This window comes from Ylistrum balloti, unplaced genomic scaffold (genome assembly GCF_031769215.1).
Source record: "Ylistrum balloti isolate Yb309-2 unplaced genomic scaffold, AGI_CSIRO_Ybal_v1 Utg371224, whole genome shotgun sequence".
NCBI classification, from domain to species: domain Eukaryota; kingdom Metazoa; phylum Mollusca; class Bivalvia; order Pectinida; family Pectinidae; genus Ylistrum; species Ylistrum balloti.
In genome coordinates, this window is record NW_026782663.1 from 69631 (window position 1) to 84104 (window position 14474).

The 14474-nt window shown below is 32.4% G+C and overlaps 2 protein-coding genes across 2 annotated transcripts; one reads left to right on the plus strand and one right to left on the minus strand.

The window, feature by feature from the left end:
- The first annotated feature begins 12 nt into the window (after window positions 1-12).
- Window positions 13-3077, plus strand: LOC132561534 (18 kDa learning-associated protein of slug-like). Its single transcript, XM_060226234.1, has 4 exons — window positions 13-56; window positions 901-1069; window positions 2010-2054; window positions 2270-3077. The coding sequence occupies exons 2-4, from the start codon at window positions 925-927 to the stop codon at window positions 2443-2445; spliced, it is 366 nt and encodes a 121-aa protein (XP_060082217.1). The 5' UTR covers window positions 13-56; window positions 901-924; the 3' UTR covers window positions 2446-3077.
- A 557-nt stretch (window positions 3078-3634) lies between these two features.
- LOC132561519 (actin-related protein 8-like) lies at window positions 3635-12663 on the minus strand. Its single transcript, XM_060226220.1, has 12 exons — window positions 12576-12663; window positions 11725-11895; window positions 11204-11314; window positions 10593-10697; window positions 9435-9608; window positions 9055-9165; window positions 8457-8572; window positions 7076-7229; window positions 6611-6841; window positions 5874-6135; window positions 5104-5267; window positions 3635-4757 (listed from the first exon to the last, which is right to left on the minus strand). Exons 1-12 carry the CDS (start codon window positions 12630-12632, stop codon window positions 4614-4616), a joined length of 1800 nt encoding a protein of 599 aa, XP_060082203.1. The 5' UTR covers window positions 12633-12663; the 3' UTR covers window positions 3635-4613.
- Window positions 12664-14474: the final 1811 nt, after the last annotated feature.

Consider the following 14474-nt stretch of genomic DNA (forward strand, 5'->3'; position numbering starts at 1 on the left):
CGTGGTCCGCGGCTGTGAAAACCTGACAGATCTAGAAGCGGGCACTAATTCACAAGGTAAACTGGTTTTGTTGTTTAATGAATTAACTGACGATAAATTAATGTTAACACTTTTATTCTTTTTTAATATTTTTAGTAGTGGATTTGTGGACATTTACTTGAACACGTGGGGAAATTGTTGTTTATACTATGTATTTTATTCAGGTCGATACATACTATAGCCCTATACATTCAATCACACGTATACGTACTTGATCAACGAAATATATCCCTTACGAGATTCCTTCTTGGGATTCTTTTACATCTGACGTTTGAAAATGTCACTCGTTGAACTTGTTTTGGGTTGAGCAAAGTGTCTGGTTAGAGACTGAATGGTCACCAGTTTGAACTCCAACGGTGGCAGGGTATTTCATAACTCCTTCCTATTCCAAATGCATAATTCGGTGCCGTTGCTAATGAAGTTTGCATTGAATAAAATGTATATAATATAAGCTGTATTGATAGAAGAGCTCAATACTACTACATATAAATTAGTGGGTCAAATAAAAATTATATGGGTACCTATGTAGCTGCAATATTTAATTGTTTGATAGTACTAAGAATTTATGAGTATAAGAACTGATAAAAAATCAACAACAAATATTTGGTCATATAAAACGGGTATGATCTAAATCCACATGTAGGTAAAATTTGGAGAATTATTATAAGTTGTGCGTTTACTTGACAGCAGTCCTTATAAAATATAATTTAATCAGTATTCTCACACTTCCATGGAGGATGCATGGTTCTTGAATCTTTGGGTACAGCCATATAGGAGAACCAATTATTATTAAGTTTATTCTGTATTTTTACTCGTCAATTATGTCTTGTCTTTAGACTTACGGTAAACATAATTTTTCAGACTTGCCAATTGAAGTTCTTCACAATGGCCAAAGGGCTTCGCTGTAAGTTCCGTAAGAGGATGAGAAATGTGAAAAGGGAAAAATATGGAAAGAAAGAGCTTGAAAGATTGAAGACAATTATCGCAACAAAAGGTGGACAAGATCAGGAAATAAAGGAAATCTACAAAGGTAAACAATTTTGTAACAAATTTGATATGGTTGAACAATGTTTGGTTATCAAATGTAAATTATCAGAAATACATTTAGAACCTCCTATAATACTGCAGGACAATGACATTGTATTACAATGGTTTATAATTTTACTGAAAAGTGATACTAATACATGTATTGATAAGGCTAACTTCCTGCTGGCCAAAATATGATATACAAATATATATATAGTCTAAATTTGTAAATGAAATTTACATGTCTATCTGCATATGGATAATGAAGGTAATGTGAATGATCGAATACAATTAATGGGTGTTATTCAACGCTCAAGGCATCAATTAATCATTCTAACCATTTTTTAAACATGTTTTCATTGGCTGACAGGATGAATTTTGACCAAAAGGGTATCCAATTCAGGCATGTGCAAAAAGTAGTTCATGGTCGCTTTTGTAATAATTTGATTAATATTTGGATTTCTATTTTATTTTTATTTTTTGCTTTGAAGATAATAAAACACTTTTTTGATAGTTATAATTTGTAATGAGTTTTGATATCTCCTCATATTATTAAAATGATCAGTTTTGCATATTAATTAGTAGAATTTCATTCCAGGTCATATCAATGCACCCCAACTTACGATGTAAATAAAAATTCATGTGGGTGCAGAACATGTTAAATTTAACTTTGGAATTGTGGTAGAAACAGGTCACATAAACCCAGGGTTGTTATATTTTGTTATTTCTTCATCCTTAATAATTATCTTCCAAAAATTACAAAGACTCTCATTAAAGAACATATAATGTTTTTTGTAACTTTTGAAACATAAGTAATTCAAATGAAAGAAATACCAAATACTACAACCACTAGTGTGATCACTGTTTTGATTCACTTGTGATCATGAAGATTTCTGGCTTGTTGGCAGTATGACAACTTACATAATATCATCTTTTTATTTCAGTAAAAACAGAAGCAGAACTGAAGGCAGAAATGGAAAAGAAAGCAGGTAAAATTTCTTAGCCGTAATTGCTTTTTGATATCTTTGAATTTTCTTTTCTAAATACTCGGTAATTATGGTGATGTGTTCAGAAAATAAGCAATTACATGTTTTGAAGACGGTCAAGATTAATTTCCATTACTTGATAAAGATTCAACTAAAAATTATACTTGAATGTAATTGGTACACAAAAGTTTCATATGTACAACAAATTGTGCTTGTAGAAGAAACCATGGAACATAGTGGGAAAACCTTTCACCCGGTCACTCTAAAAGATGAAGATGGACATTACCCAAGTTGGATGAACCAAAGAGCTATAAAGAGACACAAGACATATCTAAAGAAATCTGGAAGGGTTAAGTCGAAGGCTAAAGGCAAAGGAAAAAAAGGAAAAAAGTGATCTGGACCTGGTGTGTGCAGAACTTTTGTTACTATAAGTTGTTTTGCTAATGATAGTATTGTAATGCAAGATAATAGCAGAGAGATTGATAGCAAAGAAATATATCGAGAAAAAAATTGAATGTGTTTCTACTTTTGATGAAAATAATTCGGTGCTTTCAAGATACGAAGGATTAAAACATTGTAGATGTAAAAGTTATTCTAATTGTGTATAAAACTGATTGGTAACTTGTTGAAATTGACATATTGAAGTTGACTGTTAAAAACAGTGTCAAAACTGGTTTGAAATTGACATACTGAAGTTGACTGAACAAATTGTTAATACTGGTTGATAACTTATTTGAAACTGACATACTGAAGTTGACTGTGAAAACAGTTACCGTATATATTATTTATGTGGAAAGTATTCTTTCAACACATACTGTGTCTATTAATCTTCAGTATGAGAAGAATTTGTCATCTATTGTATACACCGTCTTAAAGTCTAGTGATACTTTTCAAAAAGAGTGTGTATATGTGTGATAGTGAGTACAAGGATAAATATGTAAGCATATGTATGTATGAAAGATTTTGGGAGATTGCGTGGGCCAGAATGAATGAAATGAAATCATTATTGTTTTCAAAAAAATAAATAAAGGCTAATCATGGCTCCTTTCTGTCTTGGACATTTGTTTAACTTACATAACTTAAGAAGAAATTACCATTATAGATGCCAGAGTTGAAAAAAAAACAAGGGCAATAACCTATCAATAATTAGACTCCATTGTTCTGTGAAAGGCAAACAATTTATCATGACATTAAACCCTACAATGTTACAAAAAAGTTGCAGAAATATGAGAGAGATAATTCCTTTGACAACATAAAGAGCCACGACTCTTACAAACATTGTTAAATTAAATTGTATACTAGTATTTCACAAGGAAAAAACAACTACCTCTCAAGACGATACAGCTGACCTAGAGTATTGGTAAAAATTATCTGAGCAGATGCTCAGAACAAAAAAGTTACAGTTGAAATGATAATACCAATTCATTACATGTAGAGTCTCTTCCCAGGATTACATACAATGAAAACCGTAAATCTAAGCCCTATCATTAGACTAAAAGGAAAACCCACCAGGCCTCACAATTTTTTCCTGCTTCCTAACAGTCCATTATTTAAAAAAAAAACAATAACTTTTTTTCCATCAGTATATTTAATTTATTTGGACATTTCTTTTTCAATTCATACATAACATAACATCTTCATCCAGATCTGTCATTCTTCCTCTCAAAATATTTTAAACCACAGCACATCTACATTTGGTTCCTGTATCACACATCCTCACTTAATTCCTGTGTCACACATTTACACTTAATTCCTGTGTCACACATTTACACTTATTTTATGTATCACTAAAACCACATACGTTTGCACTCTTACACATTACTGTATCATTCAAACTTATAACAAAAATCTGTCTTCATGTTGTGCCAAGTAAATGTGCATACAGAAAGTAATAATTATCTTCAGCCCTTCTGAGGAAGTCAAACTCCTGAAGAGATATCAATTTAAAATATTATATTGCTGTGAGCTCTTTACATTTGTAATAATGCATGTCAATTTTTTTTTACATTCATCAACATTCCATAACTCCTTTTTCTGTAAAAGGTGTTAAAAATGCTTCTTAGCTAGGATTGCATATGACTTGGTATTCAGATGAATATTGAAGTTTAAAAGACTAGTCTCTCTAAAGACCATGTAAGCTTGAATGATCTAATACAATCTGCCCTGCTTTAATCTATTTTAACTATGTAGACTAAATAAGCTTATAAGTCAAACCCATGTGACCTTGACTTCTGAGGTTTCACCAGCACTTGAATCCAATTATACATTTTAGCCATGATCAAACCCTAAGTGACCTTGACCTGTGAGATTTGTTTTAGTCTCAGCAGTACAGCAGTAACGAGCAAGAATCCACGACATGAATTCAATTCTTTCAGAACAAACAAATAATTATATCCCAAACATTCATTGACCTTTCACTTCGATCATTGTGGTGTACACTCAAGATTCTGTCAACTTTTTTTCGATTCAGTGCATACAGATGTATAATGGTGACATTCTGGATTTTATCTGGCAAACAGATGCTTTCTTTTATCTGTCTTCAAAATGGAATCTGTGTGATTATCACCACATAAAGGGAGCTCTTTCCCGTAGCATGCGAACACTGAACTGACGCCACTCGTGCTGTTTGATCCAGAGTTCCTGCGTTGTGTCCAGACAGGCTAATACAGATGCTCCTTTCCAACAGGTGATGGTTGGGTCCATGTCCTACAGTGCAGGAAAATATGGAGAAACAATGTGGTACAAGTACAGTACTACAGTGTATCATAGAAGGCCTCCAATTTTATTGTATGAAGTATTCATTTTTGTTGTAAGAAAGTGTTAAAGAAACACGTTTGTGAAATAAATAAACTGGTCACTTGAATGAAGGGTGGAGTCTTATTACAAGTTGGCATGAAAAACATGTTACTTATAGGTTAAATTGAGGCGATCCCATATGCAGGATATGAATAATCATTCAGGACTTCATTCTATAACAACTAAAGAAAAATAACTGAAGTTTTAAGTATACATGTATGTATTGTATGATGACAGAAGGGTATGATATAATCACCTTCTGTCGTGTGAGGACATCCATTGTCTCTAACATGAGTCTGTACTGAGGAGGCATGCCCACCCAGACTCTGTACTGTAACCATTGCTGGGCTTCCTCAAACATCATCCCCCCTCCTACTACAATGATACAACTGTACATCTTTTTCTTCACCTCATCACTCCCTGAGAAATAAATGATAAACATACAAACAGCTTTTAATTTTCCAAGTCATATTAAATACATGTAATAATTAAACAAAGAATGAATAAATTGACCAATAAACATCCTCTTTAGTTCACTTTACTTCCTGCTTTTTGTATGTGGTTTTCTCATTGTAATTCAATTTTTCCATTTTATCTTAAAGAAAATATATAAAACAACAGGCATACTGTAAAATTTTATATTTTGTGAGGCTCAACTTTCATGGTTTTTTCAAAAAGTAGTGATTTCATGGGCACTTGATGTTGTAGATTTATTAAATGAAGCCCACTATTACTTGTGCTAATCTTAACAGTTCTTGGGCATATACATTCATTGACTGAAAGTACCTAAGAAATGAATGAAAATAAAGACCACAAAAAATTAAAAACTTAACAGTAGTCTGTAACAGTTCTCTTGAACAATAAACTTCTTTGTAATACTTCATTACTATTTTTCAGAGTAGATAAATTGAAAATTTTATTTTAACAGTGCTGAAAAAGGAAGGACATAGGTAATACTATAAACCTCCCCCATCCATAACATAGCAGGAGCATAAAATTGCCAACAACAAGTTCTAAACTTCTCACCACATCTGTCAATGCTTTGTAGGATGGCCTGGTCTACTCCCATTAGTTGTAATACTGGCTCAGACTCCATCTCCTGTTCCTCCTCAATGTCGAGTCGTCGTGTTCCCTTGTTGATGTCACCAGTTACTTGGAGATTGTCTGGAGCATCATTGGAGTCCTCATCCATCTGTTGTTGGACCTGTGCATCATCCAGTTGTCCTAGGTTGGCCTCAGAGTTGTCTCTACTCATCTCTGTATTGTCTTTCTTCTTCGCAAGCTTTGCCTGAAATATTTTTTAATAAAAACCACTTTTTTATGAGAAATGAACCCAGGCATTTGCCATATTGAGAGTTTCTAATTAAAGAATAAATCAAATGCATGTATGAGTTTTCAAAACTGAACAAATTCTGATGCATAGGTAATTTTTTTAATGGAAATCAAATCAACATAAAAACATGTCTGAATTTGTTGAAACATTTTCTTTTAAAATATTAAGAATTTGAAAGGGTCTTTTAGATAAAGAAAATACCAAATTGCATTTAAGTGGCTTCCCTAGTTCATAGAAGTATTGTTTATATCTAAAAAAGGAAACATTTATAAATTCTTTATAAATTACAAAGTATATCTATTCTTTATTTTGAAAGGTATTTCAAAATATTAAATAAATACAAGAAATGTTTTTAGAAAATTGTGCACTTAAGAAACCTTCAAAAACCCTTCCAATGAAGTATGAATCAAGAGAAGATGAGTTCCATTACCTCCCTGGAAGTGGTCTGCCGGAGAAAGAACTCGTCATGAGGATCCTGTGGGTCCCCATCTGAGCGACTCTGAACATGGATGAGATTTGACCCTTGTAGACCCAACATGTCTGGGAAAAACAGACTCATCGGGGCCAGTATTGTCTCATCTCCAAATTTCATGGCATACTTAATGATATTCTGTTCTGGTTTTCTAATCAGTATTGACCTGTCCTTCACTCCGAAATTGTCCTGAAATAATTGATTGATTTAAAGAATTGCAAATTTTCAGTCTTAAACATCCATCTTTTCATGTTTCTTGGAGTAAATTTCACACTTTAAACACAGTTCATTAAATTGTTACATAAAACAAAGGAAACCACCAAATCAGAGTAGAGAGGGCTGTGACCTTAGCTTTCTGCAAAACCACACTGGGTAAGGATCAGACAACACACCTGATACCTTCACTAAGATTGTAACACTAACCTGGTCTAAATGGCAGTAGGACTCTTTGTACTCCTGTAGTAGTAATCCATCTATTGTATTTCTGGGGTCAAGTTCACGTGGGCTGAAACCAGACTTCCCTAGTAACCAATGAAAACACCTTGTGATGTCACTTCCTCCATACTCCATTGTTATTCTGTCACATAATATAAAAAAAGTTAGTGGGATCCTTTTAAATGGGAAAACAAGATGAATTACAACACAACAACAGAGTTTCATCTTTTGTTCAAGTATAGCAGTTATTAAATGCTGTTTTCAAAATATTCAAGACTGTCAGATAGCCATATCCCAATTTTCATATCCCAATCTTAGTTGCCTTTATTTCACACAATTTACAAAGGCATTACACTTTATAGAAATTAGAACACCAACACATTCTGAAGTTATCACCCTGTTTCACTGTTTATGACCAGATATATCACTTCATCTTGCAACTGTCAGAATACACCTGCAAAATATTTTTGCTGTATTCATTGCATGTGCATTAAATTGACAAAGTTACTTTCTGATTTACTTAAAAGTTTCATTCACATGTATTAATAACTGCTTAAATAAGCTATTTTATTTCCTGTTAAATTTGTGTAATTGCTTTTTATATCCACTGATGTGTGGAAATGTATTTCCAAGCAAGCAATTATTTTGAAATGTGTCATCAGGTGCAATTCCGTGTAACATCAATGACAGGTTAACAAATACTGCATAGTCCTAAAAAACCATTGAAGTTTTGTTAGTCTGAATTTTAAAGGTCAGTTTCTTAAAATATATACCAAATTTTAGCTTGGGACAGAAAGGCCAAAGTGGCACATCAAAGGCTTGCAACTTGTGCAATTTTTCACCCTCACCAACTATGTATTCTCTATCTGAGAGGTTAGCACATAGATGGTGTCTAATATTTCTGGTTACTTAAGAATCTTAAGAACTGCCCTCTTTAGCTTTTTTTCTCTCTGATTTCTCCTATATTTTTCTTTTAATTTTCTCTAAAAAGGTAAGATAAATCATTTCAGAATATGTGTCATATTCATGGAGGAAGGTATGAAATATAGAAAATGTGATCCGGCAGCTGGATTCCCAAAGGCCACCTCAGAAGATTTCTTTGTTTCTCATGAAAGAGGAAATGCTATCTGGTTCAGTATGCTCTGATATTGCAATAAACTTCCACAACTTTAACATAATATACATGATATACATATGTATTTTACATCTGATATACATATAAAGTTAATATATAACTTGACTTTACATAATATTTAAGGTTTGAAAATAATTATGAATAGTAAAAGCACATTAATATCTGGTAGAAATAAATTCCACAAACAGAATCTTAAATAGAATGTTCAGGGCTTTAGAGAGCTAAGCTATATACCTTGTGTTTTTATGAGATATTCCATCCTCCACACAACATACACTGGTCTTTTGGTCACCCACATCTACTACACAGGCGCTGCCTACCCCAGCACCAAATGTGGCACACACAGACTCCTGTTAAAACGCATCATAATGGTGTAAGTTTGTTATCTATCTACATCAATCATATTCAAAAGGACTTTACATAAAGATAAACAGATCTCCTTTTTGATGATACATCGTAAATTGTCTTTTACTTCTGGAGAATAAACAGCAGCATCTTATCATTATCATATCTATCCAAGGAAAGAACATTTATGGTATGTCTTTGCAAAATCCTCATCTACAGAAATTACAAAGAAATATACTCTATATATATACATGTATACTGAATACCACCATATCCATTGATAAGTCCATGAATGGTAATAAGCCCATCAACTTATTTTCAATTTTCACAAAATATACTTATATTTAAATGATACATTTTCATCCTGTAAAAAGTCAACCTTCCTTCAGGCAGGGGCATTGTGTACTACTATCATTTTTGGATTAATACAGAATGAACAAGGTACTACATTTCAATCTGTTTAGTTCATTTGTGAATTATTACTAACTTGATGTACAACTGCTGCGCCAAAGCCGAGATTGTCTAGCAAAACATTCATCATGTGTTTGACATGTTGATGGTTGTACACATCTGGTATCAGGAGGAGAGCTTTATAGAGCTGTCAACAAACATTGTTGATAGATTATGTAATGTAGTACAAAAACACTTTTATATTTAGCAATTAAAAAATAATGCATTTCTAATATTAATTTACATAATACATGAAACCTGTTCTTGTAATCTTAAAACTTTTTAAATCATAAACATACACATTTCTGTCGCTACAAACAATATGCATTTTATGAGCAGACATGACAAGAAGCCAAAAGCAAACTGTAAAGAGATTGCGTGACTTTGTATGAATATTCTTGACAGGAGTATAAAAACCTTGAGATCTTTCAGAGGGATGTCTAGCAACGTTTGGATGGCCTGTCCCCATATCATCTCGATATCGGCCATGACAGCAGTCAGTGTTCCTCCTGGTCCATTGTGGACATTTAATTGTCCCCCACGCATCGGCCAGTGAAGGCGATAGTTGTCTGATGGGTTCAAGTATAATGCCTGAAAGGATATTAACCATGATTCAAACAAACATTCTAGTGAATAAACAATACATCATTTGTGCACCTGTCATATTTTATGAGCTCATTTGAAAATCTATAAAACTTGATGCAAGATGGTAATTACTTTGTGGCATATTTCCATCTTTGTTATAATATTGTATACAGGGAAATTGTACCACAGTCACACTTTGACCTGTTTCACTCTCTTGCCAATAGGCAATAGAAATATCTATTTATGTATTTAAGGGTGGCTTTAACCCTAAGTGAAAGTAAAGAGTTTTGTAAAAGGGCAAAAATAACCTGGACAAATGTTTCCCCACATAAAGTACTTAAGATAAATAAAATTCAATATATATGTATGAAAAGAAAAGTTTACGACAGTCAACAGGATTCATCAAAACATATAAGTAAGTAGTTCATTTGATTATTGATTTATTTCAGTTCAGGGTTGTTAAAAAATTTTGCAATATGATAAAAAAATTCTTTTTTAAATAAACTGTACCTTTGATATGAAAATTGACCCCTTTACAGTGAATGTGTCTCTATCACTGATGAGTAACTTTATTCCAGATTATTTTGAGGCTGTAATAAACTGCAGTTATATTTTGCTCGGGAAAATTTTTACAGTTATTAACCTCAATGAACTTCACTGTACTTACCAACTGATTTTTTGTATATATGTGATACAATGTATACTACTACTATTGTGTAGAAATACAAACTGTAATGGCTGCAGTAATTATGTAATGAAGTAAACAAATCTAAAGTTATTTGAAAAATTGAAAAAAAGAGAGATCTCAGAAAGAATAAATTTCAAGATACATGTTAATGCAAATGTATATTTAAAATACAAATAGAAGGGAAATATATATATATATATATATAGGTGTATAAATTTCTAGTAATATTCGGACAATTCTTTGCCTAATTCTGTTTTTATGACCAGGACAAATTAAAGATAACTTGTCTCCTGTGTACTCACCTCTTCTCCTATTATATATGGTAAAGTCTGGTCAATAGTAGTCCACTTATGAGGACAGATTACTTCAGTCAGCTGTCCCCGTACATTACTGTTGTGTGAATATAGCTACAAGGCAGGAAACATAACCATGGATAAAATACTCATTCTATCATGTATGTATTTTCTTACAACATTGGAAGATACATTGATGTCTTCATAAACATGTATAGTTTTTAGAAATAGCAATATAAAAGTGAAACTAATGCGTATTAGCAGTTTCAGTTTAGTATTCTAACAAATAAACATAAATATTTGTTTATAAACACATATAAGAGTTTTTCAACAGAAAATCCAAATACAAAGCTCAGTTTAGCCTGTACAAACATCTCACCTTACAACCCAATTTCACTTTACAAGTACACACAGATATATAAGGCTTTCAATAACTTTCATGAATTCAACAAAAATAGAGTTATAATAGTATATCATATTGCTTCCCTGTTCTTGTGTAAACAAATCTTCTCCTCTGAATAAAAACACTTGTTCATGACTACTACATTGTGTGTTTTCTGGTTGTTCCACATTAGAAGCAAATATTTTCTTCTAAATAGATCTACTTATTTATTACCAACCAGTTTGTGTGATGTAGGCTGTCTGTATTCCCCTGTAGAAGTTGGTTTGTAAGCCAGGGCCTCCTCAGCTTGTTTTAGTCCTTGTCTTTGCTGGTGTTTACTATCTGGATGCTGTGGACATTGAACGGAGAAAAGAATATATCTCAATTTTCTATCTTAATTATGTATTCATAAGTAATAAACCATATCTCAAGTAAGTTATGAACTAGTCTCTTATGTATGTATCTACCAACTAAGCCGAAGAAGTAAACTCAATGAGACAGAGACTCTCCAGACAGTAATAAGTACAGTTAGTGTATCACTAAGGGAAACATCATTATCTTAATAGAAGTTATAAATTCCTAAATAAAATACTTAACAGATGTTCGGATGATAAGAGACCATTATTATTTACAAGTACATGTCAATGTTAAGTTGTACATTTGTGTATGTATTTGTGACAGTAAAAGCAACGGACAGACTCCCTTCGGTAATTCAACGGCCATAATTACAATGTAGCTTATACCATTTGTTTAAATTACCTGGCATTCTGGACGTAGAATCCAAGGTGTAGACTGAAGTGGTTTACTGGGGTCCTTCTTTTTACGGGCAATACAGTGCGGAATTGTGATAGGAAGTCCATCTGCAGCTCTACCAATTCTTAAGTTGTAAGACCCCGGTTGAATAACAACAATGGTTGCTGTTTGCACAGGCTGTAAATTCAACATATTAACAAATAAAAACAAGTCAACGAATTTTGGTGAACACATAATTGAACCATTGAGTCAAGATTTCTTACACACACTGATTACATTGTACTTGTTTTAATTTAGCTTTTAAATTTTATGTTTGTCTCGATTTAATTATTTTTACAATATATAAATTGTAGATTATAGTGACAGTCAAAGGTAGTTAGACTAGGTTTTACTCTGTCTCACAATATGAAACATTTATGCATGAAATTCAGTCGTGTACACAAGTAAGTTTTTCGTTTAATTATTTATGTATATATAATAAATCATATTGTATATTCTACAAATATACCTGTACACCTACATTCATATGTTTGATAGGTGAATGCAAAAAGTACACTTTTTCATACATGCTGTCATTTTGTCTAATTTTTTGTTTCCGTATTGTTTTTTTTTTTTTTTGTGGTTTTTTTTTGGGGGGGATGGGTGGGTGTTACTTCCTATAATATAACCTTGTCATAGTGTAACAGTAAGATATCATAAAGAATCAAAGGACGTTGTAAATTATCATTTATCGGCTTTCTGCTGTAAACAGCTACAATGTATATGTTTCAAGTATAGATCAGAGGTATATACCAGCCTCGTCTGACAAGCGCCGTTATGTGTACACCTACATTGCAGTTTAGTAATTCATGACATACCTCTGAAGCAGGATCTGGTGCCTGTGTGTAAAGTCGTTTTGCAGCAGGAGTTGGCATTTTATTTGCGTTTATTCTTCATTTAATCAAACACATGTTGCTGTCTTTTTGCAGTCAATAGTGAAATACGTCATCAGTTAATGTGCACTTACAAATGAAAGTGGGGTGAAATCTTGTACACTCCTTCTACAACCGGACCAGACCCGTACCATAAGAAATAGTTATCAGGTTTATTTGTTAAAAAAAACGGCCTCTTTTCCGTTGAATGTTTTTGTTTACATAAATTACATTTTAAATATATCACTGAATATTTTAATTGGCTGTGCAAAATAAAAACTCCAAAGCGTCATTTCATAAAATCCCACTAATTTACTCGTTTGTCACAATAAACTTCAAGGCACGTGAATCTTTAAGCATATTGTCAATAAATCTGTCGTTTTAATCAAATATTCATTCTCTATACTATTCAACATATCACAAACTCAAAGTTACCAAAATAGGACACTTTTAATGTATTTGATCCAGATAATGAATGTTTTGAATAAGTTGTAAGCAAGTTGAGCAATTTCATGATACCTACTTCTTGTACCGCGTACTGTTGCGTATTAGACTAACTATAAACATTTAGAGAAGGGACAATGATTTGTGAATATATGCGGGAAATGGTACCGTACACATAAAAAACAACCTGTAATTGGGAAAATAGCTACCATTAATTATATTTAGAGAAAGGAGGATGAATAGCTAAAATTAATTTTATTTAGAGAAGGGGAAATTATATGCGAAAAATACGTGGGAATTGGTATCGTACAAAAAACCCACTATGATTGTGAAAATGCTAAAATTTATTATATTTAGAGAACGGAAAATGATTGGTACCGTTCACAAAAAAACATGATGGGGGAAAAATAGCTAAAATTAATTTTAGAACGACAAAATGACTAAGAAAAAATACAAACATTTCCAAATGAAATTGTCAGTGTTTTTGTTTTTCTTTCAAACAAATTTTTTGTAATGAAGTGTTCGATTTCCGGTACTGTCGCCATCAAGTCACGTGGCTTTATTAGCCATAAGGCTGCACAGATGAAAGCAAACTAATGTACTATTTCATGTTAGTTATATCCCTTCAAGGGATAAATAAACAATTGAAATATTATGATTTTACTGAAAAGAGACCCAATTTTTCAATTTGAACTTGTTTATTTACATTTAGATATTATTATAAATATGATGTAGGTTTTATATATCTTTTACTATCTGAAAACTAAGTATTATCTTAGATACTGTAAACTTCTGCCATCCCTCTCACCCCCTTCCACCCCGAATATATTGGACGAGTCTGTTTTTGGCCTTTTGTTTGTTAACCCACATTTTGATAAAAGTGTTATTCTCTTATGACCGACGTAATCGATAGAAACTGTTGATTATTTATAAAGTTATGTAAATTATCATTGTGTATAAATGTTTAGTGTATATCGGTATCAAGGATAATCAGACAGATACATATATAAAATGCAATATCAAGCAATTTTGAAATATCTTCATTTTCGTTTGGAAAGTCGGACTTGATTAACTACCGTTAGTTTTATAGTATACAGTACAGTGTGTAAATCACTAAATACTTTATTTCAATAAATTGTGTAAACTTCACCAAAATAAGATAATTTATTACATAAGATCGACGAAATTGTAGTGAAGTCGGTATATTCTTTGGAGTTTTTGAAGAACACTGTAATTAGTTTTTTTCCATCTATGAGCTCTTCAATAAATTCAGCCTGGTATAAAACAGCAATAGGTCAGTCAGGAGAGGAAGACAGTAGTTTAGTTTAAGTAATGTGGACCAGTTTAGTCGCTAAGCTTAACGAATGTACATTCGTATATATTTCCTAATCATACATCTAT